General features: G+C 40.0%; 3 protein-coding genes across 5 annotated transcripts; 2 read left to right on the forward strand and 1 right to left on the reverse strand.

The window, feature by feature from the left end:
* Positions 1-780: 780 nt before the first annotated feature.
* LOC113141276 (ketosamine-3-kinase-like) lies at positions 781-3,344 on the forward strand. The gene is made up of 6 exons (XM_026325595.1): positions 781-1,086; positions 2,005-2,156; positions 2,318-2,409; positions 2,575-2,657; positions 2,779-2,901; positions 3,006-3,344. Exons 1-6 carry the CDS (start codon positions 946-948, stop codon positions 3,342-3,344), a joined length of 930 nt encoding a protein of 309 aa, XP_026181380.1. The 5' UTR covers positions 781-945.
* A 435-nt stretch (positions 3,345-3,779) lies between these two features.
* Positions 3,780-24,939, forward strand: tbcd (tubulin folding cofactor D). 3 transcript variants are annotated; one of them, XM_026324940.1, is made up of 39 exons: positions 3,780-4,256; positions 4,357-4,407; positions 4,508-4,605; positions 4,875-4,976; positions 5,124-5,270; positions 5,385-5,440; positions 6,347-6,479; positions 7,226-7,271; positions 7,703-7,835; positions 8,088-8,230; positions 8,316-8,376; positions 8,479-8,553; positions 8,727-8,821; positions 13,583-13,739; positions 16,155-16,212; positions 16,304-16,333; positions 16,689-16,774; positions 17,543-17,623; positions 17,712-17,785; positions 17,931-18,048; positions 18,617-18,677; positions 18,782-18,804; positions 18,907-18,938; positions 19,052-19,114; positions 19,203-19,279; positions 19,518-19,599; positions 19,691-19,809; positions 19,901-19,992; positions 20,343-20,483; positions 21,027-21,110; positions 21,579-21,737; positions 21,896-22,034; positions 23,428-23,549; positions 23,722-23,799; positions 23,882-23,968; positions 24,064-24,151; positions 24,384-24,493; positions 24,590-24,674; positions 24,753-24,939. In XM_026324940.1, the coding sequence occupies exons 1-39, from the start codon at positions 4,073-4,075 to the stop codon at positions 24,774-24,776; spliced, it is 3,594 nt and encodes a 1,197-aa protein (XP_026180725.1). In that variant the 5' UTR covers positions 3,780-4,072; the 3' UTR covers positions 24,777-24,939. The 3 variants fall into 3 exon arrangements, with proteins under 3 accessions (XP_026180725.1, XP_026180727.1, XP_026180728.1); XM_026324942.1 differs by having other exon boundaries at positions 4,073-4,256; positions 24,756-24,939; XM_026324943.1 differs by lacking the exons at positions 3,780-4,256; positions 4,357-4,407; positions 4,508-4,605; positions 4,875-4,976 and having other exon boundaries at positions 5,218-5,270; positions 5,385-5,463.
* Positions 8,886-13,040, reverse strand: znf750 (zinc finger protein 750). The gene is made up of 3 exons (XM_026324944.2): positions 12,629-13,040; positions 9,937-11,208; positions 8,886-9,832 (listed from the first exon to the last, which is right to left on the reverse strand). The coding sequence occupies exons 2-3, from the start codon at positions 11,199-11,201 to the stop codon at positions 9,262-9,264; spliced, it is 1,836 nt and encodes a 611-aa protein (XP_026180729.1). The 5' UTR covers positions 11,202-11,208; positions 12,629-13,040; the 3' UTR covers positions 8,886-9,261.
* Positions 24,940-26,237: the final 1,298 nt, after the last annotated feature.

Consider the following 26,237-nt stretch of genomic DNA (forward strand, 5'->3'; position numbering starts at 1 on the left):
TCTCAGATCTGCCTCTTAGTTACCATCACTGGTACATATGGATAGCCTAACATGACATAATTCAAACCTTCACAAAAGCACAGTTTCATAATATTTTGTTGTCGCCGCACTTCTATGCAGCCATACTATCTCTGGCCCCTGAAAAAAGAACATATGTCTAATGGACACCAGTATTTAAAGATCTTGGAAGCTCTGGAGATCTTACTGGATCAGTCAACTCATTTAACTTTCTCGAACTTCTGTTAGATCCAAGTTGATGAAAATATCTACATAAGTCTAATTTTATCATAATGAAATGATATGTTCGAGTTAACTGGATATAATTACAGTTTGGGAGGAGTAATCATTGCTTTAGAATTCAAGGCAACATTAGAAAATATAAAGATAATATTTTATTTATTGGTTGTGAGTTGTTGACTGTAAAAATAGGTTATGACACTGCTTCATTCTTCACTTGGTTCTTTGCTTTGCAATGTATAATTTCTCTTAACATCAATAGTGCACCTATGCCCCCTGCTGGTACAACTACGCTGCACCTTTTACAGTAATAAGTCTTACAAGGCCACGTCCACGTGACACTGATATACAGCTCTGATAGGGCAAAGAAAAAAAAACACAGTAATTTCAGTCTTGTTTCTCATTGCTTATTAGTCCACCACCAATATAAATATAACGACAAATAAACAAGATCATCGTAAATCCCAATAAAGATGGTTACTACCATGAAAATATCTTATACGTCATGAACTGAAATATAATCGCACTGTTTAATTGTACAAAATGCGAAGGGCTGCAATTTTCCCGAGACGCATCTAAACTAAGAAGAAGAAGCAGAAGAAATAAAAGCTGGTCGTTAGGAAGAAGGAAAACAACGCCTCCTGAACTTATACTGCGCTTTGTATTAAATGCACTATATTCCTACTGGACGTGAGTTCGGGAATAACTATGGAAGCTAAGCTAAAGAAGGAGTTGGGGACATCCATGCTGAAGTCAACGGGTCACTCAGGAGGTGGATGTATCAGCCAGGGCCAGAGTTATGACACCGACACAGGGAGAGTGTTTGTGAAAATAAATCACAAGAGCGAGGTATTTTATATTATTAAAAACACATTGACATGGGTGGATCACCGATCGTGTGATTAATCTGAATGTGCACATTTTGAAACTGAGAAAAATCAAATTATTCATGTCCTTAACTCCCTTGTTGTCTTCGGGTCAATTTGACCCATTTAAAAAAGTTAATATGTGATAACTTTGGTTTTCTTTCATATAAATAACTAAAAATAACAAAAAAATGTCATGGATGGTTCCCTACTACAAGTGTAAAATATATGTTAATATGTTGGAAACAAGTTTGCTAAAAAGGTGCTCCACTAATCCTCATCACAGGGGTAATCACCATGCGGCCAGAATTCCAGAGTCCTCACCAACATCAGCCAATTTCACATAGAAAACCAATGCGTAATAACACTCCGCACATCTCCATTACAGGATCACATTAAAAAAACAGGAAGTAACCCATGTCTATCTATATTTGGCACTGCAATGGAGTGGTGACCTGTCCAGTGTGTAGCCCTGCCTTCCACCCAAGAGAGAGCTGGGATAGGTATGCAATACTCCCCTCTTGTGACCAAATGTAGTGCATTGCTTTCTCCATCTTGAGGCACATTTACCCACATCAGAAAGTCAACTTTAAACAGTGATAACTTAAAATAACCATGAACAATACAAACAACTTGCTTTGTTTAGGGGTCATTTTGATACAGGTGGTAAACTACTTAGTCATTTACTTATGCATGAGTTTACCATAAGTTTACCACCTGGCTACATCATTTTTTGTTATTTTTAGTTATTTATATGAAAGAAAATCAAGGTTATCCCATATTAACTGTTTTAAATGGGTCAAATTGACCTGAAGACAACAGGAGGGTTAATATGCAAACTAGTGTGAATCTGTGCTACCACACAGCTCATCAGCACAAAACTTGTTTTTGTTGTATTCAGGCGAAGTTGATGTTTGATGGGGAGATGGCCAGTTTGGAAGCCATTTTAATGACAGAAATTGTTAAAGTCCCCAAGCCTGTGAAGGTGATTGAACTTGACACAGGAGGTTGTGTATTTGTGATGGAACATCTGGACATGAGAGGTCTTAGCAAGTAAGAACCCTCACATCTGTGTGGCACTGTATCATTATCAATATTGTACCATTGTATGCAGGTTAGAGTGGAGGGCATCATGAAAATATGCTAAGCAGATTGTTCTTTAAGCATATTTGTTATTTTTTAATGAATTACTTAATGTCCAAACCAACGTGTAGGTATTCAAAGCACCTAGGAGAACAGCTGGCAGATCTGCATCTTTATAACAAGAGACAGTTGGAAAAATTAAAGAAAGAGCAGCAGACAGTGGGTAATTCACCTTAATCTCATTATAATACATGCAAATGAAGCCAAATGCACAAATATTATTCACCTGGTACACGTAATGACATTGCTAAATAGGTAATTCTCAAATTCTGAGTCAAAGTTAACTGCAGATTAAGATTGACAGTATAACTGCTTTGATTGTATACAGGAAAAGGGGCTGGGCAGTCAGAGGCTCCTGGTGTTGAGAAGTTTGGCTTCAGTGTAACTACATGTTGTGGATATCTGTCACAGGTAAAAATATATGTACACTGTAACTGTAAGGGGGTGGTTTTGCATGGTCTCTAAGTCTGGGCTTATTATCCTTATCAGCAGTTCCACTTCAGTTTCTTTGTTGTTGTTTTTACCTCTTCAGGTAAATGAGTGGCAGGATGACTGGGTGACATTTTTTTCCCAGCAAAGGCTGCAGCACCAGATTAACATGGTGGAGAAATCTTATGGAGACAGAGAGGCCAGAGAACTATGGGCCAAGCTACAGGTGCATCCTCTGTGTGATCTCATCAAAAACCAAACATGCTTTACACGTGTTTATGGTTACACCACTAACCTGTGCAATTTACATATTGTGTCTGTTATTTTCAGCTAAAGATTCCTCAGTATTTCACAGATGTGGACATTGTTCCTGCACTCCTTCATGGAGACTTATGGAGAGAAAATGTGGCAGAGTGTGCAGAAGGCCCAGTCATCTTTGACCCTTCTTCCTTCTATGGCCATTCAGAATATGAGTTGGGTATTACAGGAATATTTGGTGGCTTCAACAATGATTTTTATTCTGCTTATCATAAAAAGATTCCTCAAGCACCAGGGTTTGCAAAAAGAAGCCAGCTTTACCAACTTTTCAACTATCTGAATAACTGGAATCACTTTGGTGACGATTACAGAGAATCTTCAATTAGGATTATGAAGGACTTACTGAAATAAAATAAATTACAAGAACATGTACCAAGTAGTAGAAGTTTCAAGTTAGTTTCATAGTTTCCACCTGAGTGTTTTTTTTTTGTATACTGCAATCCCTCCTGGAATGCTTGTTTCCTTTGCAGTCCCTATATTTGACAAGCACCTGACTCAATTTTAATGCTGTGCAAGGAACATTAGATTTTATTCTAATAGCTTTACAGTTGACATCATACAGCCTGACACTTTACAAATACCCACAAAATGTTGCTATGTAATGACAGCTGGTCACTGCTTTAACCAACAATAAATGATGGAATGATCCAAGGTGTTTGTTCAGTCCTGCTTTATCTGGTAAAAACTGATGTTAATCAGACTGTAAGCTCTCCATCATCGTCTACTGAACGGAGCTCAAGTGACTTTCGAGAAGCATGAACCTTCTCGCTTGCCGTACAGGGGCGGGACGTCTGTTCTATGCTGTTCTATGCATTTGGAGCATCATAACAGATGATTTGAGAAATTGTTTCTGACGTTACGTTTGGTTAAGTGAAGCTAATATGAGTCGCCACTTTCCACGTTAATACGCTATAGATTCTGTAATTACATTCTGTAAACATCTTAGGCGGATCCGTACTCGTTGCTTTTGCTAGGCTTAAATGCTAATCTTAGCTAACTGGCCAATAAGTTAACGTGTAACAAACGCTAGCGTTAGCCTCTGCGACAACTGCACTCTTTGTGGCTGAAAACCTGACAGAATGGCTTTATCTGAGACAGAGAATGGATGTTCCGGTGGTGAAGTAGGCGATTCGGACGTCATTGTGAAAACTTGTGTCTTGGGCGGCTTCGCTGAGAGCGACGAGACCAGAGCCCTGATCTCCAGCCTCCCGGAGGTCCACCGGGACATGGTGACAAGCGAGCCCGCCACACAGCGGTTTTTGGGTGAGCCAGACATCCGTGTATGAATCCTTAAATGAATCCATGGTCTGGATTTAGCACTGTCGCAGTTTAACACACTCATCATGCCCATCTCTTTCCACAGTGATAATGAACAGATACCAAGAGCAGCCTCATCTGCTCGATCCACATCTAGGTGCAGTATGACAAGTGTGAAATCAATGGGTATTGGTTTTGCATACAACTTTGGAGACTGTATATATAATTAAAACTCTCATTTTCACTGTTATGTCTAGAATGGATGTTGAACATGATTCTGAATTTTGTAAGGAGCGAGAGCTCTCCCCCTTCACTTGTTCATTTGGGCTTCAAGTTTCTCTACATCATCTGTAAGGTCAGTAAAAACTGGACTCTTTCCATGTTAGTGAAAACCTATGAGACTGCACTGCATATAGGAAAGAGGGAGTCCTGCTGTATAGCTATTTTGTAAAGCCCCGTGAGGCAAATTTATGGTACTGGGCTGTATGCGTAATTTGAAAGTTGACTTTCTTTTGTACACTATTTCTTCTGCACACATTACAAAGTTCTGCAGCTAATTCAGTAATCTTGCTTGATGATACAGGCCACAGGGTGTTTGCATTTATTCCTTTCTTTTGTGGCTAGGTCAGGGGCTATAAAATCTTCATGCAGCTTTTTCCCCATGAAGTGGCAGATGTCCAGCCAGTTCTGGACCTGCTGACCAGACAGGATCCAAAAGACTCTGAGGTGAGACAGACATTACTTTTCAAGGGTAAAATAATAACTTGGGCCTTCAAAGAATCACACCAATGTGCATTTTCTTGTACACATTTAGCATATATATGTGTGTTGTGAGCTTTACCAGTTGCATTGTTTACCATGTACTCATTCCAGACATGGGAAACCCGCTACATGCTGTTGCTTTGGCTGTCCATGACCTGCCTCATACCCTTTGACCTGTCCCGTCTGGATGGCCATCTGGAGTCAGGCGGTGGGAAGGCCAGAGAACCCATCATGGACCAAATTCTAGCTATTGCAAAGGCAAGTTGAACATGTGACAGTTGTCATGGAGAACATGCTCTGTAGGCCTTGTTTTCCTTGATAGCTTGGTGTGTCATTACTATTAATGAACATACAAATGTTTGTTTTTTGCAGTCTTATCTAGTCGTCAGAGGCAGTTCCAGAAATGCTGCATCTGTACTAGTATCTAAGTAAGTGCACAAGCAGAACACAGATAATTACATAGTATTATCATTTTATGTTTATCTCCAAAAATATGTTTCATTGTTTGAAACAGTGGAAACATAATTCCTTTAAATACAAACTTCAGCATTTCAGTATTTGCAACTGGACTTGCAGGAAATAATATTCTTAAATGATGTTCTCCTGAAGCGGCCTAGAGAATAACACATGAATAAAATATGTGAAGCTGAAAAATGTACCCAGTTTACTCCAATAGGAAATCAAATCGCTATTTTTGCCATTAAGTGAGTGCCACTGAAAACTGAGAGCCAACCAATTCAACTGATTTCCTAAATGCTATAGAGTTCATGGGGTATGCATTACTCTTGGATAAGAGGAAATTAACAAGCGAGATGGAAGTGTGCTAGCACTCATTGTACACTAGAGGACATGTCTGTAGATCTTAAAAAAATCTTAAAATGTATTTCAAATTAATATTTACATCCAGTCTTGTTTAGATAGGTTTTACAACTGAAAGCTTTGTATTAAGGAAAATACTGTTGTTAAACATCTGGATTTATAGCTGGCACAGATTAATTATAATTTCTGGAGTAATTGTTATTAGTCTGTCAATGAATTCAGTGCATATATACAGCATATAGATAATCATTTATCATTATGGGGCTTATTTTGATATAATTTCTGATTCACTGTCTGCTACCTGTGGACATAGAACACTGTTCAGTTCAGTGTTATTTTGTTTTTTTTAAACAATGTAATGCAAAATACAGTCCTGGTAAAGCTTTTAATTGTAATCTATAGTCTATCCAGTAGAGGGAAAAGTTGTTCTTGAAATGTCTTTACAGGTGTTTGGGTTTGTTTATTCATATGAAACCTTGTATTGCTTTCCTGTCTCATTCTGCATGACTGTACAGGTTCATGACTCGCCCTGATGTGAAACAAAAGCACCTTGCTGACTTTTTAGACTGGAGTCTCACCACCATATCCCAGACCAATGATCAGTTACTGAGAGACATCGTGGTCCTGGATGGGGCTCTGCAGTCTCTGGTAAACACCCATACCCAATGATAACTAACACATGTGGTGTTGAGTGCACACCTGTCTGTGTGCGTATTTGAAGCCAGTATAATTTGTGAGCACTGGTGTATTAAAACCTGGAGAGGGTAGTTTACAAGAGCTGACATGCCTGGTATGCATAACACAATACCTAATGTGGTTTGGCAGGTGTGTAGTGCACCTGCTGCATGTGTAGGCTCTAATACTTCAAGTGACTGATGTCAGTTTAATCCACTGCTTTAAGCTAAACGGTTCTTTAACAAATGAAAACAGGGTTAAGGGTATGTCCTTCCAATGAAACTGACTGATGTCTGTCACCTGTTGTCAATGCAAATCTTTATGTTAAGTTTGAGGGTGGGGGGTAAGGTGGTCAAATCACTTCTTGTCAGCGAAGGTAATGTATTGCAGCCCTCAAGCAAGTACATTACATTGATATCATTGGCACATAAACTTGCATAACATGTTTAGAAAGCATCACTGTGTACTTAATGTCTGTTAAGTGAACCTGGCTCAAGCCTATGTGTTGCTTAGGGCATTCAAAACTGGCTCTGTGTGTTCAGTCAACAAGCCTACAGGTGTTTTTTGTGTGTAGATCGAAGGTAAAATACTGGAAAAAATATTCAAGGTTAAAACAAAAATGAAAAAAAAACTTGATAACGTCCCAGATATCACTGCTGTCATGTGCCCTCTGCTGTATCTTAAATTGAATTGGTCGTTGTTTTATTTCTGTCCTATAGGCAAAGGTTTTCAAACATGGAAAACGAGATGACCTCCTGCAGTATGGTAGGTTTTCTGTTTTCACTAAAGTAATGAAAGAAGATCAAATTAATTGGCCATTAATCTAAATCTTCAGAATAGCAGCAGCTCAGCCTCAGTGAAGTTGTTATAATATTATGATGGAACTGATTTTTGCTTTTGCCACGGTGAACGCTCAGATCCCTATAATATAATTTATTTTGAATGATGGCAGCACGGTGGCAGAGTTAATATGGTATTCTTCAGTCTTTCTTTAGCAGGAGTTCCTGGAGCATGTTATTGTCACATTTCTAGTATTTACTTTATTTCTAGCCAAAAGTCAGTGCAAACTTGCTAGTTGGAAGAATATGTCTTTCTTCACCTAGGACTCCAAAAAAATATATATAATCATGTATGTATATGTTCATTTATATGTTTCTGGATTGACATTCTAGTATTGCAACATGTAATTTTCCCAGCTCCTACAGTTCTTCAGTGCTTGGAACAGAAACATCTATCTGAGAGCAGTGAGGCTATGCTGAGGAAACTCGGGGTCAAACTAATTCAGAGACTTGGCCTTAACTTCCTGAAACCACGTTTGGCCACTTGGAGGTCAGATGTCAGATGTATTACCATCCAATCATACGTAATGTTAAACTAGGTCTACCCCTAAAGTCACTCAGCTGACTTAAATTTTTTTCTATAGCATAAATACAAAACATATATTCATTGTGTGAATGCTTAAAACCTGATAACACCTGAAAACATGGGCATCTTAAACACATTTTTTGGTTTGACCTGGCTTGATCAGATAGGAGCCCAGAGTTAAGTGTCTTAAAAAAAGTTCCTGTGCATGGTTTTCAGATACCAGAGAGGAAGCCGCTCCTTGGCAGCAAACCTTGCCATGTCCCAGTCTACTACAGCTACCAGTGCTGTGACTTCTGGACTGGAGAGTCAAGAACAAGAGGAGGACTATGACATACCTGAGGAAGTGGAGACAGTTATTGGTCGGTTTCTGGCTCCACTTAATGTAAAGAGTTTATTATTGCCGCACTTGTGCTCGGGATATCAAATTAGCATGTTCCTTTACAGAGCATCTGCTGGTGGGACTGAAAGATAAGGAAACAATTGTGCGCTGGTCTGCAGCTAAGGGGTAACAGTTTGTCCTTATGTCACATAGGAAATCTGAACTGTTTTAAACTGTCATTTGTGTTGCTACTTGTCTTTACTTTTCTTTATCCCAAATATTCCTCAGCATTGGGAGGGTGACTGGGAGGCTTCCCAAGGATCTAGCAGATGAGGTAGTTGGATCAGTGATGGACTGCTTCAGGTATGTTCACACCTGAGGCATATTTCCTCTGTTCATCAGCCATTTTCTGCCATTTTGTTTTTAAAATACCTGTTAATCGGGAACAGTTTTTCAAGTTTTCCACTTGTCTACCATGTATTCCCCTAACGTGTTCCCAGGTTTTGACCTATGCTGCATGTGTGTTCTCATTCAAGCTTTCAGGAAACAGACAATGCTTGGCATGGAGGCTGCCTGGCACTGGCAGAACTTGGTAGAAGAGGCCTGCTGCTTCCCTCCAGATTGACAGATGGTGTGTGTCCACAAATTTGCAGTGACATATTTGTTATAGAATATAGGAACTATTGCAAGCATGGTAGTTTTGTTATTTCTTTATTAAACGCGTTTACATTTACAATACTTTACTAGATCTTTAATGTTCAGATTTTTATATTACAAAAGTGTCCAGATTTAAATATTGAAAACCCCTGTAAAACTTGCTTTTACACTCCAATCAAATGTGAGTACACAAGCGCACAGTGACAAGTACATTTTTACATTTTTTTTTTTACACTTGATCTTATGACAGTTCTGTACATATCACATTTGCTCCTGCTAGAATAATCAGTGCTTAATTAACATTTATTAATGTTAATGTTTAGTAAGTTGATCTTTTCATGTTGACTGTTGAAGCAATAAGGGTCAGAGATATTCTGTCCTTAATTAAATATTATGACAGTTAGAGTTTAGCAGTTAGCAGCAACGAGGCCTCCTCCTCAGAGCCCGTCCAGGTGCTTTTGCTCTCTTGTTTGGTTTATGGCAGTTGTTTTCAGCCTGGCGACTGTTTGCTCTTTTTGTGCCAGTTGCCTTGGTGTGCTTGGTCTTCTCTTGAGATCCAAGGCTTCTAGAGTCAGGGGAATCCTTTGGAGGCCTATCAGCAGTGCTGAAGTCACGTGAAGAGGCAGCAGAGCTTGCGATGGCTAGCTGACAGAGTGCCAGTGCTGCAGTCTGCCTCTGGTCACATGATTCTTCACACATGTAGATGCCTGGCTTCTGCTGCAGATCTTCTGAAGTATTGGCAGAGCTGTGTACAGGGCTGTTGTGGGTGGCTCGAATGCTGAGATTCAAAGGCACCTCATCCAGTTTCTCTGTGTCTGAGCATGTCAGCCTGCAGTCAGATGGACATTTTTCTTTATTTGGGTTTCTTGTTGAGAGGTTGAGGGGAGTCAGATCTTCTCTGCTGTCCTCATCATCCAGGTCTGATGTAGTTTCATGACATGGCTCAGCAGCTTTCACAGAGGAATGTCTGCTGCTCTCGGCTGATCTGGAACAGACAGAAAAAAAGAAGAGGTTAAAAGACTGACCATTCATGTTAAATAGTATATACCTCAATTCAGCTAAGGAAGAAATATTTGTTCTTTTATTTACCCTCGGTCCACATGCAGATTTCTTAACTGCAGCAAGCTTTCTGCAGACTCCTTTTCTCTTTGGTCAGAATGGATCAGTGTCATGGCTGGAGCTGTGTGTCCTGGGTGGGTGGTGGTCTGTGACTCATCCATATTGGTGTAATGCAAGGCCTCTGTGTCTCTCTGGATGCTGTGTGCGTGGGTGGGTCTGTCAGGGGACCCTGAGGCTGAACATCCCTCTTTTGGGCTTAGTCTGGTTGCTTTGTCTCCAGTTTGCCCATGGTTGCTTTGCCCTTCTGTAGATGTTTTGAGGCTGTTGTGACTGGAACGTGAGTGCATGCATAAGTCATAATCCTTGGGGCCCAGGGTCTGGCCATACAATTCCAGAGGAATATATCTGGGCCCTGTAATTGATATAGAGAGATCCTGAGGCCTGTACAGTGTATAATGCAGAGGAGGTCCTGGGTGAATTGGGTGGCAGTATCTGTAACTGTATGGATGAAAGAGTGAAGTGTGAGGTGGGGAAATTGGTTGTGGCATCACAGGCCTCTGGGGATCCAGAAACTCTGGCCGGAAACGAGAGTTGGGATCATTTGCAGGGTGATTTCCTGAGAGGTAGTACGGTGGATACAGAGGTCGGTCAGGCAGGAGATATGGAGAGTATTCAGGAACGATGGGAGGTGGGAAAGGTTTTAAGGAAATCGATGATGAAACTGTCCCCCATGGGAAGCCTGGATGGTTGAAAGTGGGAGCAGGAGTTTGTGAATCCTCTGAATGCTGCACAGATGACTTGAAGGCTTCTGCTCCGTCACGGTTGGGTGTGACAGGAGAGAAGGCAGATGGGCGCGGCAGAGATTTGGCCTCATTACTTTCACTCTTTTCTTCTTCTGTAACTGTATTTGGTTTTGTCACACTTTGGCCGTCCTTAATGGCTGGACTGTCACACCCGACATCTACTTCTGTGTCATCCTTGCTCTCAGCTTTGTTCTCCTCAGCTCCCTGTTTCTCAGGTCTGTTGTTCTGAGCTAATGGCAGGGGGCTTAGGCAGTCCTTAGATTTGACGGGGACTCCCGTTGCCACAGCCTTGACCTGTCGGGATGTTTGCCCATTTTTCTGTGACATCAGGGAGATGGAGTTTTTACACAAGTTGTATTTCATGTGGTTGAAGAGATGGGACTTTTCATTACAGGTGAATGGACACTGGAAACACTGGTACTTGAAGGGCTTGCCTGGCGGTCGGGGAATGTAGTGGGGCCTTTTTGGCTTGCGTTCCTGAGGGGTTTCCATTTCCAATCTGTGTTTTCGAAAAGAAAAACAAAGCACATTATGGTTCAGCAGTTAATAATTGTTACTTGAAATTTCTCTTTTCATATATGATGACACTGTTGGGGAATGTAACGCTAAAGCATGTAAAAGCAGCATGTGAATCATGACTGGCTTTGCACCAGATTCTCATTAGAGTTGTCTGACTGGTTCAGGTGGAGAGTAGTTCTTGTTGGTTTTTCTTTAGCTGCTCGGCCAGAAAAATCTCTAACTGCACAAAACACTGCACCCTCAGGCTAATGTATTTCTGCCACTGTTAGTTCACACTGGCTAGGACACCAAGCAGAGAAATAGTTAAATATGAAGACCTGTCTCCTGTATGTAAAAATTCACCCGCATGTTTGCATATGTCTTAGTTTGGTTTTGGTTGATTGGCAGCTACCAACCATTGTCTCTACTTGGCCTGTCTGTTCACATGTGCCGTTTTGATATCACTTCCGTCACCTGCGCTGTAAAGTCGGAGAGCCGCTAAGGCACTAGGTAGGCAGATGTAGGGCAGATGAGGCACTTGCTAACACAGACCTGGAGGGCATGCAGAGACTTGCTTTCGCTCTCAACGTTACTAAACTGTGTTGTCGGCGTGGGAACCACCAGCCACCTGCTTCCCATGACTACACCTGCAGAAGGCTCTCGGCTCCCTAATCGTCATCAAATGCTGATGAGCTTCCCATTTCTGGAGATACTTGACTGTAGGAAGTAATTCTTTAATATCTTTTTTTCATGTAATGTCCCAGGCCAGCTGCAGTAGGTGTAGTAGGTGGCAGGTTTGCCTTGAAACATCACCTAAAGCTGTGAGTTAAGTGTTGCAGGGCGCCGCGTGGAGGAACCTGCTTGTCATGCGCTGTCGCAAGAAGTTGTCACTCGAGTTTCTGTCCAACTGCAGTAGCACGCAAAGCCACTCCCTTCTTAAGAACTAAAATTGATTTGAAAATTCCTTTTCAACATTGTGTTCGCTGTGACTATAACCTAGAAAAATCCCATAAGCATAAGGGTGTATGTGTGTGTTTTTTAATAAGTTAATAAATGTTACTGTACAGACCAATCTATATTTATAACAACCTTATAAGAAAAGGCTATGTTATTTCTCTAGGTAGCTTTACCATTTTTAGCTGTTCTGCAGAGGCAAGGTGCATTCAGTACTACCTCAGCATCAGTAATGGCAGTAGAGGCAGAGGTCTAATTAGAGTCCATCAGTAACAGGTAGCAGGTACCAAAATGCATGCCCTAAATGCATCCTACAAACTAGTGAAAGCACTTTTACAATGCTATTCATGGTAGTCATTTCCAAAAGCACAGAAAGGCTTTGACATAGCACTGTAATAACCAAATGTAACTTAATTCCGCTTCCTTGTTAATGAAGGCAAAAAAAAGGCAAAAAAAAAAAAAAATACCTGCTGTGGTTTCAACAACAGTGGCTTCTTCTGTGTGGCGCGCAGAGAGTTGCTCCAGTCTCCCCAGCCAGTGTTAGTGTATCACAGGACGTTTGCTTCAGTGTGTGCTTAGAGTTCAGAGTGGATTAGTTAGTACTGTGGTAAGTTCCTCTCTCTAAGGTGTTGTCTCACCAGTGGGTGGGGCTTCAGCCTAAACAGCAGGGCCCTCAGGCAACACCGATGTACCTGATATTAGTCAAGCCTCAAGCGATGATTTACATGATGAGGTGGGGTGGGGGCTTTTGCTCCATCTTCCTCCTTCCCGCTCCATCTCTCTCTTTTGTGGAAATGACCGCACAGAGCTCACTCTGCAGCTCCTGATAATAACATGTTCATTCAACATCAGTGGATCAAGTTTCAAGAAAAGTTCAGCAGCACCCTGGCAACACCAGCATTGTATTTACATATTCACGAAGTACAAGTGGTGCTACTATTGTTTACTTTTACCTCTCTTTTTATGTGAGCAGTGTTCAAAGAAAATATTCAAGACATGTCACAGTAATAATTTTGTTCTTTCTTTGTGTATTTCATGCAAGTATCAATTATTACTTGGCTATGTGAGAATACTGATTTCACCGATGTTCTCACCTTGAAAAGAGAAAGATGGTCAGAGAATGGTCTACATTCAGTTTGGCTTCTATCTGTTTTAAACTGGAAACTGATTTTCACCTCTGTCATTCGGTGAAAAGGTGTAAAAATGCACTTACACGAGTTATATCAGTTCCATATATGATTTTAAAGGAGTTTTTTATTTTTATTGTCTTCAAATCTGGAAGTCTTAACCACAGTATGGCTAAATATATGGAAAATAATTATTTTACTGTATAATAAATGATCCATAATTAATTAATTGCAAAATTAATATTATGTACTGTTGTGAAATCAAAGGCTAAAATAGTGTTTGTCTGCTTGCAGTCGTGCCACTCATTATCAAGTCCCTGACCTACGAGGAAAAGAGGGGGGCATGCAGCGTTGGTTCCAATGTGCGTGACGCTGCCTGCTATGTGTGCTGGTCTTTTGCCAGGGCTTATGAACCCAAGGAACTCGAGCCTTTTGTCAATCAAATTGCCAGGTAACCATCATAACTCCCCATTCCCATAAAACCAACTAAATCAATTGCTGTAAAACCAAAATGCTTTTAGTGACTTTTTAGTCAGTCATGTGTTGGTAACTGTACCAAATGATTAATTTCATATATAAAGAGGAGTTGATTCACCTTTCTGATCATCTGTGGAAGCTTGTGGTGCTGTGGAATTGCATCGCCTTCTGCTAACAAGCATTTCTTTTGTTTTGTCCAAAGAGTTTATATCGATAAGGGTAGGTTTAATAACATAAAGAGCTTTCAGTGTAATGCAGTAATATGTTTACTTTGCAACTCATTGTGAATTATGTTATTATTGTAATTTGCATAGCAGTTGCATGGTTTGCCTCAATGCAGTTATTTACTGCCTTAAACCAGTTTTCAGTGCCACATAAATCTTGCCAGTCCCCATGTAATCAGCTCACATATGAGTGTGATGTTTTTGTATCTGTATAAAACGTAAAATATATAAACATACTTTGTGTCAGTTTAACTGGTATCAAAAGGTGATCATCATATATTTTCTGACATCAAATTACCTATGAAGTTTTCTTTTTCTCTTGGTAGTAGTAGTGAAAGATCTTGATCGGTTTGTGGCCCAGTGCCAGTGGCTCTTTCATTTTTGCTTCTGTGTGCCCTGTCTGATACAGCAGTGATACACTCCAACTGTTAAGGGAAAGTGAATTGTGAATTCAGTTTCCACATTGGTGGCGACTTTCAGGACAATTTGGGAATTGTCGGTATAGTGCACCTGACAACAGCAGCTTGCATTAGTTATAGAGGACATTACATTAACGTACCTTACATCTTTATTCAGGCATGATGACACATTTGCAAAAAGGAGTTACATTTGATTCAAGATTAATCTTTGATTGCTGTTGAGTCTTTCACGAAATATTCTGTCTGCGGTGCATATTTAGACATGGGACAGACATGTTAAATAAATCAAAGTATAGGCAACATGCCAGATAAGGACTTATGAATTATCTGATTCAAATCTTAAGGTTGTCAGTGAACAGTCTTACTATACAGCATTTGCTTTGTTGTGGTACAAAGGCTAGAACGCAAAATAGCCAGGATCTGAAGCTGGAGCTAGCTTTAAAACCAGTAACTAACGTCTTAAAACATGGAGATCTGATCAGCAGCAAGTGCAGAGAAAAGTGCTATTATATCTAGTGACGTACAGTATGTTCTGTCTTTGTTAATAGTAATGGCTTGTCTCCTCCTGGATCTTTTTTTTTTTTTGCCATACATGTATGGACCTGTGGCCTCTGACTGTGCAGACCAGCTCTGCGGTGTCAGATTGAACCCCTGCGACTCCCATTATCATCATCAGTCGCGACAACACCCTCCCTTTCTCTAGCCTACAGGATTGCCAGGTTTCGCCTGTTGCTGTAGGTTTCGGTCGCCGTTTGGCAGCAAAGCTGAGACAAGCTGGGTCCTGCTCTTTTCATCACAGCTTGATGACATTTGCAGAAAACTCACTTTTGTAAATGTGGGACTAAGTGACTTCGGGGCACACACGTACGCAAACAATGTATGTGGGCTGCATGCACAGTTACATTTACACAGATACACTGTGTAATTGTTAACTGTAGCAATCACAGACATATGTCAGAAGATCCGTTAGGGCATTATCCAGACTGAAATCAGAAGCCCGCAGGGCAGATTGTTAAGCCAAACTGAGGGAATTACTAGAGGTCCAGGCTGGAGACAGAGAACATAAAAAATAGAGGAAAAAAGGTAAACAGTAGGTTGTCTCAGGCTGTCATGATGTATGAGTCAGTTGTCTCTTCCTCAACAACATTCACATTTACACTGCTAAAACTTGTCTTCATGATGTGATGTGGAAAGATGTTGAGGTCAAAGCATAATCATGCACAACTTCCAGTACAAGGGGGAGTCATGGTTAATCATAGTCTTACTACGTTTATCTGCTGTGAACGGCAGCAAAAAAAATCAGTTTTGTAGTGATGATGCATTCTAGACGTTGGCATCATTTTAAGTTATTCAGATGCTGATGCACTATTGGTGCATTGTAACAGGACAAAGATATATAGGGTTATAATCTCAGTAAAGGAAATGTGGGAAAATTTGCATAAATGTGTGGCTATTTTTCCAAGTGGAAAAAAGATTTATGAAATCTTTTTTATATATTATTGTTATTCAGCTTTGGACTGTTAAGTATTAATTACAGAATTGTGTCTATGCATAAAAAACATAGAGGGTAAAATTAATATTGAAATAGTAATAACTGTCAAAAAACAAGGTGTCAAGGTGTCAAAGCAAAGAAGCACAGTTAAAGAGCTGCCTTCAGTGCAGTCAGTCATCAGTTGTAGGTGCAAATCTTTTATCTGAAAATGTATATTTTCTGATGTACACTTCGCACTTTGTTTCTCTTTGCAGTGCTTTGTTGATCACAGCTGTGTTTGATCGAAATGTGAACTGCCGCAGAGCTGCCTCAGTAAGTTCTCTGGTCAACATCGTAATGTCATTTGACTTGTGATATGCAGTTACAGGCCAAAAATTCATTTTTACGTCTCATTTTGTTTCAGGCTGCTTTCCAGGAAAATGTCGGCAGACAGGTTTGTGACAGTGCTGTTCACTGCTTGTGCATTATGAGTAATAGTATTATTGTGATGTGAAGTTTATTTGCTGCCAAACACCCAGGTCTTGCTCAAACTTGCCTTGTTAATGAGAGGTTTTGGAAAGAAGAAATAGCCTCCCAGTACAGGTACAGGGCAAAACCAAACACTTGATTTGCCAAAATTCTTGAGCCATAAATTTCTCTTAAGAATCTTATGTCATTACATAAATTTGGAAACAGATCACTGATTTCAAATCTCACAACACAACTATGATATACTCATAATTTGAACAATTCTTACACATTGCACCGAAAATGTCTCAGGTGTTTGTTGCTTGCTGCTGTCTCAATAGGGGACATTTCCTCATGGTATTGACATCTTGACTGCAGCAGACTACTACGCTGTTGGGAACCTCAGCAACTGCTATTTGAACATTAGGTAAGCGTCTATAAAGAATCTATGTATTCACATTGGCAGTTTGCAAGGGCATGTCCTGTGCAATTACATCATCTTAGTCATATAACTGAAGCTTCACTTCAGAGAGTGCACTTATTAGAGAAGACTGAAACAAAATAAAGTGAGGGTGGCAGCAGGTGTTGTCCCATGCTTCCTCATGTATTCTAGTTTAGGTTTCATGTCACCTATGGTTATCACAGTAATAGAAACGAATCCAACTTTCTACTTGAAATTTGTGGCCAAAATAATTCCTTCCTTTCCTTTTGTCCCAGCAATCAATGAGAAAAGTACAGAGGTCATTACATGAGATTGGTTTATTAAAGTACCTCAAATGTATGATTTTTTTTTTCGGAAAAATAGAATGACATGTTGCAATTAATTAAGTTAATGTTAACTAATACTTCAGTTAACAACTTACATTACATTACATTATTTCTGCTGTATTGCTTGTCCTCATATAACAGCATTATTCTCCATGGACATCTGACTTGTAGGGAATGAAATGTGTGGATTCACACTAAGAGAAAAGCTTCAGTCCTTTTAGGAATTTACCTTTGGCAGAATTGTGTCACCAGAGCAAACATTCGAGCAGTGAAAATGGTGAAAGATGCTAACCTCAGGGTATGACTGACTATAGAAATGCACATAAATAGAAAATAGGATAAAGGAGCCAAAATTGACAAGATAAATTGAGAAAAAATGTATATATTCTCTTTATAGCTAAATATGTTTTTTTTTTGTTGTTCTCAGTGTTTACATAGCCAGTTTCCCAGAGTACACCAAAGCCATGATAGACCATTTAATATCCATGAAGATTAACCACTGGCACAGGTAAGTACTGCATTGACCTACTCTCATAGATTCAGAAGAAATAAATGGTGTAGCTCTGTTTTTATGGCTATTCATATTTCTTTTGCAGTGTGATCCGGGAGCTTGCCACTAAGGCACTGCATAACCTGACGCCTCAAGCGCCCGATTATATGGCAACAACTGGTAAACAATGTCACCTTACCTCTTCCCCAGGCAATGTACAGGAGAGCTTTCAGTGAAAGAGAAATGTCTTTTGGAGATTAACTAGAACATATAATTATTGTTCATGAGCAGATATACCAAGCGCTTTCTTCCTTGTTGGTCTCAGTTTTGTCACAGCTGCTCCCTATGGCAGTGGGAATTGACCTCCACGGTCGCCATGGAGCCATCCTGGCATGTGCAGAGATCACACATGCTCTGTACAAACTGGGCCTTCAAACGAACAGGTAAGTCAAACCATGGCAGATTAAATTGTAGGGCACATTTCAAACACAATGCCAAGTGCTTTACATAGGAAAAGTATTGCATTAGAACAATTTAAAAACCTAATGAAAGGATTTATCATTTAAGATAAAATTGGATAAAAATCAATAAAATACATAAAGTTAAAACAATGTACAAATAGACAAAGTTGATAGTATCCAGAAATACAGTTGCAGTAATAGACTGTGAATTGCGCCGAATGCAACAGAGGAAGCAAAGGCCAGTAGAGAAACTAATTAGGTAAATGCACAGAATTATTCAATTTAGACTTGCTAGTAATGTAAAGTGATCATATAGGTCTACATCCCTGACAACAGCACTGAAAATATGATGATAAAACATGGTCATCATCATTTTTCCTTACCACAGAATTCCTTTGCAGTTTTGTCTTTGGGATTATTACTGTGATCGTTTAAACTGTAAAGAGCATTGACCAAGACAGAGATGTCTCTTATTTGTGCAATAAGAATCCTCTTATTTTTTTGAACATTAATATGTCCCATGTTTTATTTCCCTGTATTTGTCCTGCAGAACTGTGGTGGACATGATTTCCTCAGAATGTGTGGATGCATTAAAGAACATCCACCAGATGGTAAGTGAACCTTTAGGAGCTAGCAGCAACTGTTACTTCAAGCTGAATAAACTGTGATCACAGTGTCCTCTGTTGCTGAGTTTCATTTGTTAACACACTTTCAGCTACATGACAGGAAACAGTACAGGTAAGCAGAATGATTCAGTTTAACTTCGAGTTAGTTTGGTAAAAAAAAAGAGAAATGTACACATTGTTTTGCCTTCATAGTAAGATTTTGTTTGTTGTGTAGGGGGTTTGGAGGAGAACTAATGAGGCCAGCAAGTAAGTAAATAAGAACATTCTGAAATGCATTAATAGCATTGCTGGTTTTACAGTAAAGAATGAGTGATTATATCTTTTTGACAATGTTAATGACAGTGTCCCTTTTTTGACAGTGTGTGGTCTCATAGAAAAGTTGTCCCTGTCCAAAATGCCTTTTAAGAATGAACCTGTCATTGGTAAGTTAATTATTTTAGAAAGTTGCTGTATTAGATTTCATTCAGGATCAGGGCCAAAGGTATGTACTCCTGTGATACTGTGTTTCAGCTGGCTGGCAGTGGCTTATTGATGACACCATAAAAACTCTGCATCTCATTTCTAGTGGAGCCAAGGATGGCATTATAGTAAGAGTAACATTTCTTTGTAAAACTGAATCAAAAAATGTGAATTTTCCTTTTTATTTGCCAATTTAAACAGTTCGTTGGCAGTGATTAAACAATCATATTAACAGGTGCACAGATCTATAATATAATCAGATAATCAGCAAGACCTCTTTATATAAAAAAAAAAAAAACTGCCCTTCACTTAGAAACACTATGTGTTGGTTAATCATGACTGATCATCATCCTCCCATGTCTGCAGGCTGCAGTGGTATCAGCCTTGTCTGCTTTGTGTGAGGAATACTACCAGGCCCAGGCAGGACAGGCTGACTCACAAATACAGGGCAGGTTGAGTATGTTTCCTAGTTCCACTAGTTTATATTGTATCTATACATGTGGAAATAATCTGTGTGACATGTCTGTGAACACGTGTAGATGTCCTGGTATCTCAGTACATTGAAGGATTGCAGAGTCCACAGATGCTCATTCGTAGTGGATCTGCCCTTGCCCTTGGGTGCCTGCCAAGATTTATGATCCATAGCAAGCTAAAGCAGGTGTGTTTGAACTCTGTATATTTCTAATCTACTTGACACATCACGTTGTCACTGTTCAGGTATAAGGTGGAGGTCTGTGTGTTTGTTTTAGATCTTTGAAGGGCTCCAGCAGATGTGCACTGTAAGCCAGAAAGAAGGGAGTTTTACAGAGGCGAGAAGAGATGCAGTCAAAGCCATTGCTCAGTGAGTGTTCGCACACATTTTTATTGATTTCTCATCATGACACCTTCTATGTCCATTTTGTCCTGTAATTGTATTTTGTTTGTTTGTAATGGTTCAGGGTTTCAGTATGTTGTGAAGTTCACTGTTCATTCTCTGCCTCTGCCTCCTTTGTCTTCTAGCTTAACAGAGTGGCTGTGTAGACTGTAATGCTAAAATAAACAGTTGACTGGCTATACCTGCAGGACCTGTCATGTCTGTCCATTGGTTTCTCAAAGACTTTATTCTATCATTCCTAAAAATTATTTCCCTGTTTCATGTAATATTGTGCTTGTTGGCTCTTGTGATTTTTTTTGTTTTTCATTCTCCATCAGAGTGTGTACGAAGGCAGGTGTTTGTGCCAATGGCTCCCCAGACTCTGCCTTGTGCTCAGAGAATGTAGCTGACGTGTACGGCACTTTGCTCCAAAGCATGAACGACTACACAAAAGACAGCAGAGGGGATGTAGGGGCCTGGTGAGTTAACATCTTCTTCTGTGCATTTTATTTTAATTTGCCTTAGGGATTAGGGTGGTTCCTCTAGTATTTTTCTGTCCCTCCACCTAGGGGACCCAAAGACATGACATGGATGCCTGTTTCACTAGTAGCCTCAGGCCATACTTACAGACGCTCCAGGAATGTCACCAAGCTTGTCACTTGTCCTCAGAACAAGGGATGGGCTGTCTACTAGTGTTTTTCTCTCTTACCTTCATTCTTTCTCTTGATTTTGTTTTACTTGTTTTCTCCTTTTTATCTCCCCTGAAATGTTTGCCAACAGGCCAGTAACTACCGGTCATCTGTGCACCTGCTTCAGGGTGTGACTTTTGAATGAATGCTCAAATTTCCATTTCACACAAACATAAACCTGTCCTGCAGCCATGATTTGACTGTAAAACAGCTAAATATGGTGACACTGACACAACACTCCTAAAAATAATGGTGTGCTTCCTTGTGCCCCCTTATGTTTGTATTTGTATATGTGTTTTAAAAGATTATTTTCAATTACTTCACGTTGCCCAGGGTGAGAGAGGCGGCAGCAACTAGTCTGATGGATGTGACTGTGCTGGTGGCGAGCAGTGCTCCAGAGATTCTCTCACCAGACCTGTGAGTAGGAATCTGAAAAAAAAACCTTTTAATGTTTTATTGACACTCCCGACTCAGCACCTGGCCATAACACTTGTAAAGTCATTTGCTTTCACACTGCTTTGTTCATTATCTTGATTAATCTTTGGTGTCAGTTTAATGTTGTAATGTATAGCAACTGTCTTAATGTATAGCAACTGTCTTAATGTATAGCAACTTGGATCATGTAGTTTTGGTAATTATATTAGATGTGCAGAAAGTCACCCCATAATAGAATTTGTACCCAGTAATGCCTATTTAAAACATGTTAATTATATGCCACCTTTCATTACTGTCACCAGAACTCCAGCTGAAAAGGCCATAGAAGCTGGAATAACCAACTTCGTTATTCAGTCTTTCCTTAGTTAAGTTTAGAGTGAAAACCGAGAAGGCTTTATGATTATTAGAACTATGGTGATATGGCATATTATCTTTTTCCCTGATATACAGGGTGAAGTGTATGATGTGTTGCCTGGCTCAGCAGGCGGCAGAGAAGATTGACCGATACAGGGCTCATGCTGGCAACATCTTTCTGCATCTCCTGCACAGCACAGAGCCTGCAGTACCCCATATCCCCCACCGGGAGGAGCTCTTGAGCATTTTTCCTGTGTAAGTTACCCCTGCCCAGAGCTCATTTAGGAGCATTACACTTGATTTTTATGCATGACTGTATTGTCTCTTTAGCAAATAAGCATAAAATACAAAAGCTGAATAATGTTGTGCATAATAATTTAGAGTATACTTCAACTGTTTGCTTTCTCTTTCAGTGAGACCACAACTAGCCTGAATTGGAATGCTCCATCTGAAGCTTTCCAGCATATCACCCAGCTGCTGAGGCTGCCTCACTATCAATACCACACTCTGCTGGGGCTTACTGTGTCTGTGGGAGGGATCACTGAGTCCACAGTAAGTCAGTAATGGAAGGACCTTATGAGAGCAATATGATGTACAGAAAGCTCATACATTTAGCAAAAACACATAAAGCAGACACTTCCATACAGGACATGAGGTATTACTGAATGCTTTGATGAGTATGGCAGCACTCTCCACCACCATCAGCAGGTCTCCATTTGTACATATAGCACTGGTCTCTTTTATTGTAGAAATGTATCATAAATATAAGGTGTGACCAATTTAGACCAGCAGGGGGAGTCATGTGTCTAATGTTGTCTACTCCTCTGTAGCATAATAACATTACATTCTCTAGAATGCCTGATTTTTAATGAACCTTTAACATCACAGATATCATGACTATCTCCACCCCATCCCTGCTCTCAACATTGTGGCAACGACCTGAGGTTCAAGCATGGATTCAAACTTCAGTTCCAGAGTACCCTGAGCTAACGGTTCTATGTGCTGCTGGCAAAAATGACTTTCCCATCAGATGAATCTGTGCATTGCAGTTCTCAGTAACAGTTTAGAAACATGTCTGCTACTTTCCACTCCTGACCCTAAGTTCACCATCACTTGGGAGGCTAAGCTGGGGCCCCAAACTGAGGTCGATCAAGTTCTCCCTCTTCGAGTATGACCTAACCTGCCCACAAAGATTTGTCATGGTTAGGTTATTTTTAACTTTTAGTGTGTGGATATAATAAAGAAAAATAAGTTTATATCGGCAGCAAGGTCAGTAAAGTTGAACTCATTTGCCAATGGGGGCTGTAAACGAATTCCCTTGGAGATGATCTGGCTTACATCTTGCTTTTACCTCGTACTCTTCCAGCCCTGTCTTTGCCTTAGATATATCCTCAGAGACAGGAAGTACTGATATGTTTGTACAGGGTTGCATGAAGGAAACTGATCCAAGACTGCATCGATACATGAGCCAAGATTACCATTCTCACACCACAGGCGCATATTCATACAGGCCAGAGAGAGACGGAGCATGAAGCATCCACTAACTTTCCAAGCCTTCGTTTGACGACTAGCCGCAATGTAAAGGGATCGTTCAGTATGGTTCTGCAAAAGCCATGAGACTGAGATAATCATTGATTTTACTGTTTTTCTTTTCAAGGCCCCTGAGGTTCACACTTATGCGCTTAAATAATTTTATTACAGACACAATTTTCCATTTTTTTGTCATATTTATATTCAAACCAATACTATTTGCTGACAAAGAACAAAATTTTATAGCATGGTAGTGTCTATACATTCAGCCTCACTGTACAAATAATCTAACTAAATTTCACATTGACAGTGATGACACCAGATAAACAACATCACCGCAGTTTTTTCTGTCTGTACTGGTCTACCGTTCTCATCTGCTCTTGAGTTACTGCTGTATTCTGCTTCTTCCATTCAGGTACATTTTTCCTCCCAGTCATTGTTTGACTATCTGAAAGGGATCCAGAACAATTGTGCTGCTCTGTTGCAGTTTGGAGATACATTGCTGAGTATCTTCAGAGACAACCTCCGCAATGACAGGTGCAAACATACATACACACATGCCTTTTTCTTGACCTTGCAAGATGTATAACCTCAGGCACACTGTATTCTGTGGTACAGTTAATTTAAAAACACTTAATACAGTATGTCACCACAAATCAAGTTCTTATAGGATAACATATCTTCAGCAGCATTTTCTTGTCTTTTTTAGGGTGGTTATTCCGTTTCTTAATATGCTCAATCAGATGCTTGCCAACAGCTGCTTTGAAATCTTTACCACACAAGAGAAGTGAGTGTTGCGACAGCTTTATTTGAAAAAAATGTGGATGATATCTGTGAGAGCTCAAGATGTTCTCTCTTTGTTTTCTAAGTCATCAGTTCTGTGTGGATCTCCTGGCTCTTTGCAAAGAGTCCAAGAAGTCCAAAGATATTTCGAAGCTGCGTGCCTGTGTAGCTGTGTAAGTCTTTATCTTTTCAACAAATATTAACACATAATAAACTGCACTGAGGCCAAAGAAGAGCCACCCATGTTGACTGTGCTGTTGTTTCCCAGCTTCTGTGGACTGATCCAATTCCAGGGTGAGGTGAGGAAAAAAGTTTTGTCCCAGCTGCTGATGCTACTCTGCCATCCCTTCCCCATGGTAAGTTCGCAACTTGTGGTGCAGTTCAGGTCAGCCCACCACCCAGACTGAAATATCTTAAGCATTAGATGGATTGTGGTGAAATGGTGTACAGGCATTAATCGCTCCCAAACAATGAATCCTACTGACTTTGAAGATCCTTCAGCTTTTCCTTTAGCCTGCATGGTGTACAATATACAGCTACAACTGCAAAACTCAAGATGTGTATATATATATATATATTGTTTTTTAGATAAGAAAGACCACAGCCAGCCAGATGTACGAGATGCTGCTGACCTACGATGATGTTATAGATCCAGTGGTATTGGATGATGTCATGACCCTGCTAAGTGATGCTAATTGGTTAGTGGCCACATCGTGTGCAGTTATTAAATATTCTGTAAAAGTTCAATTTATTCAGTATGTTGTGATTATTGTCATGTTGTGTGTCTGTTACAGGGAGAGTGACATGGAAACTGTACGGGCCAACAGGAATCAGATTTGTGATTGGTTGGGAGTCCCTAGGCCACAGATCGTCGGCAAGGTAACCATTTAACTGAAGTAAAATTTTTTGTTTCAATACTTTGTTGGAATGAGTTAACCCCAATGACTCTTTCATCAGCAGAGCGCTCCCCAGGTTTCCTGATCACCTCTGGCCAAGAAAACAGCAAGAAGTAACATAGGTGGGAGATATTCTGTAGAAAATTAGGAATGGAGTGTGGGTGCTGTTCTTCTGAAGCAATTCTGTATCAGTTTGTCAGATCACCTGCCAAAAACAGTAATAAACATGTAATAAATGAATAAAAACATCTGTTTGTCCTCTGCATTGTTATTGTTACTACATTTCTAAACTGTACAATGATTTAGATGCACCAGATCAAAAACCCTCTCAGTCACTTGCACTTACGGGATTAGGAGTTTGGATCCTGCTGTCCTTGCCTGACGAAGGTCTTTGGACCATATCATTCATACAATAAACACTGGTCTTTTTTCTCCTGCATTGTTAGTGCAACTTCCAAGAAATACTAAACACACCGGTATGAAGCTTGCACTGTAGTTTTCTGTGCTTAACATTCAGGTCACAGTGTAGTCTAGAGTTCTGTTTACTTATAACCTGGAGCAACACAGATGGAAGAAACTGAAACAAAGGTTTGCCTAAACTCCAGGGAAATGTTTGCCATTTTACTGTTTTGGCACAAACTGTGAAATGTCACTGAGGCCTTGCTTCCCCTTGGGTCCCACGCAGGCCTACTTTTTCTGCATCTGTTGAGGTGCCAGGGACTGGATAAGTCCCAGGCCTGATAGTGGATCCTCCCTGGTTGCCTGTGGAACAGAGCCTGTTGTGTCACCACTGGTTGAGACTTTCTCATTAGAGTCTGATAGTGTCTGCATTGTCTCAACCAGCTTCCCTGATTTGCACAGACAAAGATACAATTGTTGCATTATTTTAGTATGATGTGGTTTCTTATTGTTTATTACACATTGTAGAAATTCCCTAGACTAGTAATGACTATATTGCATTAGTTTTTCTGTTATATCATTAGTTTATTAAGCCTTATCCTTCCCTCTGGAAACTCTCATAAAACTGAGTAAAAAAGAATTGTAGTTTTTATCCCATGTGTTTTGCTTTTTGCATTTCAGCAGCTCATGTAATTGCATGTGCTGCCAAATTGTTAGTAACATCTGGACGTAATTGCCACACTTTTTTAAGCTCTTTTATTTCAACGGCATTAAAATTAATAACCGAGTCTGATAAGTATCTGCAGATTTTTCTGCTGTGATCAATTAAATTGGGGTTGGGGGAGGTACACGGGCACCTAGGGGCAGTTTTAGAGTATAGCTGGATCCATCATTCTTATAACTGAACACTGCCTTGCTTCAGCAAAACATACATTTGGTATAAAGATCAAGTGCAAAGGTCACTAAATAACTTCACCCTGGGATTAAAATCTAATGGCCAAATATATATTATATATACACACATATACTCACTATCTTGTCTAATAACTTCTGAGTTTGTGTTTCTGAGAAGTGGCTTTGCTAGTTTCCTGTAACTCTCATTAACAAGGCTACATTCACTCTTACCCTCTGTGGGTGTTGTTGAATT

This window comes from Mastacembelus armatus, chromosome 8, assembly GCF_900324485.2.
Source record: "Mastacembelus armatus chromosome 8, fMasArm1.2, whole genome shotgun sequence".
NCBI classification, from domain to species: domain Eukaryota; kingdom Metazoa; phylum Chordata; class Actinopteri; order Synbranchiformes; family Mastacembelidae; genus Mastacembelus; species Mastacembelus armatus.

What these genes read in the sequence shown, in the direction of transcription:
- LOC113141276 (XM_026325595.1), top strand. Translation starts at nt 946, where the DNA reads ATGGAAGCTAAGCTAAAGAAGGAGTTGGGGACATCCATGCTGAAGTCA. An exon ending in GTTGTGGATATCTGTCACAG is followed by an intron (nt 2,658 to 2,778) that starts GTAAAAATATAT and finishes TTACCTCTTCAG; the next exon opens with GTAAATGAGTGGCAGGATGA. An exon ending in AACTATGGGCCAAGCTACAG is followed by an intron (nt 2,902 to 3,005) that starts GTGCATCCTCTG and finishes TGTTATTTTCAG; the next exon opens with CTAAAGATTCCTCAGTATTT.
- tbcd (XM_026324940.1), top strand. Translation starts at nt 4,073, where the DNA reads ATGGCTTTATCTGAGACAGAGAATGGATGTTCCGGTGGTGAAGTAGGC. An exon ending in CTCTTGAGCATTTTTCCTGT is followed by an intron (nt 21,738 to 21,895) that starts GTAAGTTACCCC and finishes TTTCTCTTTCAG; the next exon opens with TGAGACCACAACTAGCCTGA. An exon ending in CTGCTAAGTGATGCTAATTG is followed by an intron (nt 24,494 to 24,589) that starts GTTAGTGGCCAC and finishes TGTCTGTTACAG; the next exon opens with GGAGAGTGACATGGAAACTG.
- znf750 (XM_026324944.2), bottom strand. Translation starts at nt 11,201, where the DNA reads ATGGAAACCCCTCAGGAACGCAAGCCAAAAAGGCCCCACTACATTCCC. An exon ending in AATCTGCATGTGGACCGAGG is followed by an intron (nt 9,833 to 9,936) that starts GTAAATAAAAGA and finishes TGTCTGTTCCAG; the next exon opens with ATCAGCCGAGAGCAGCAGAC.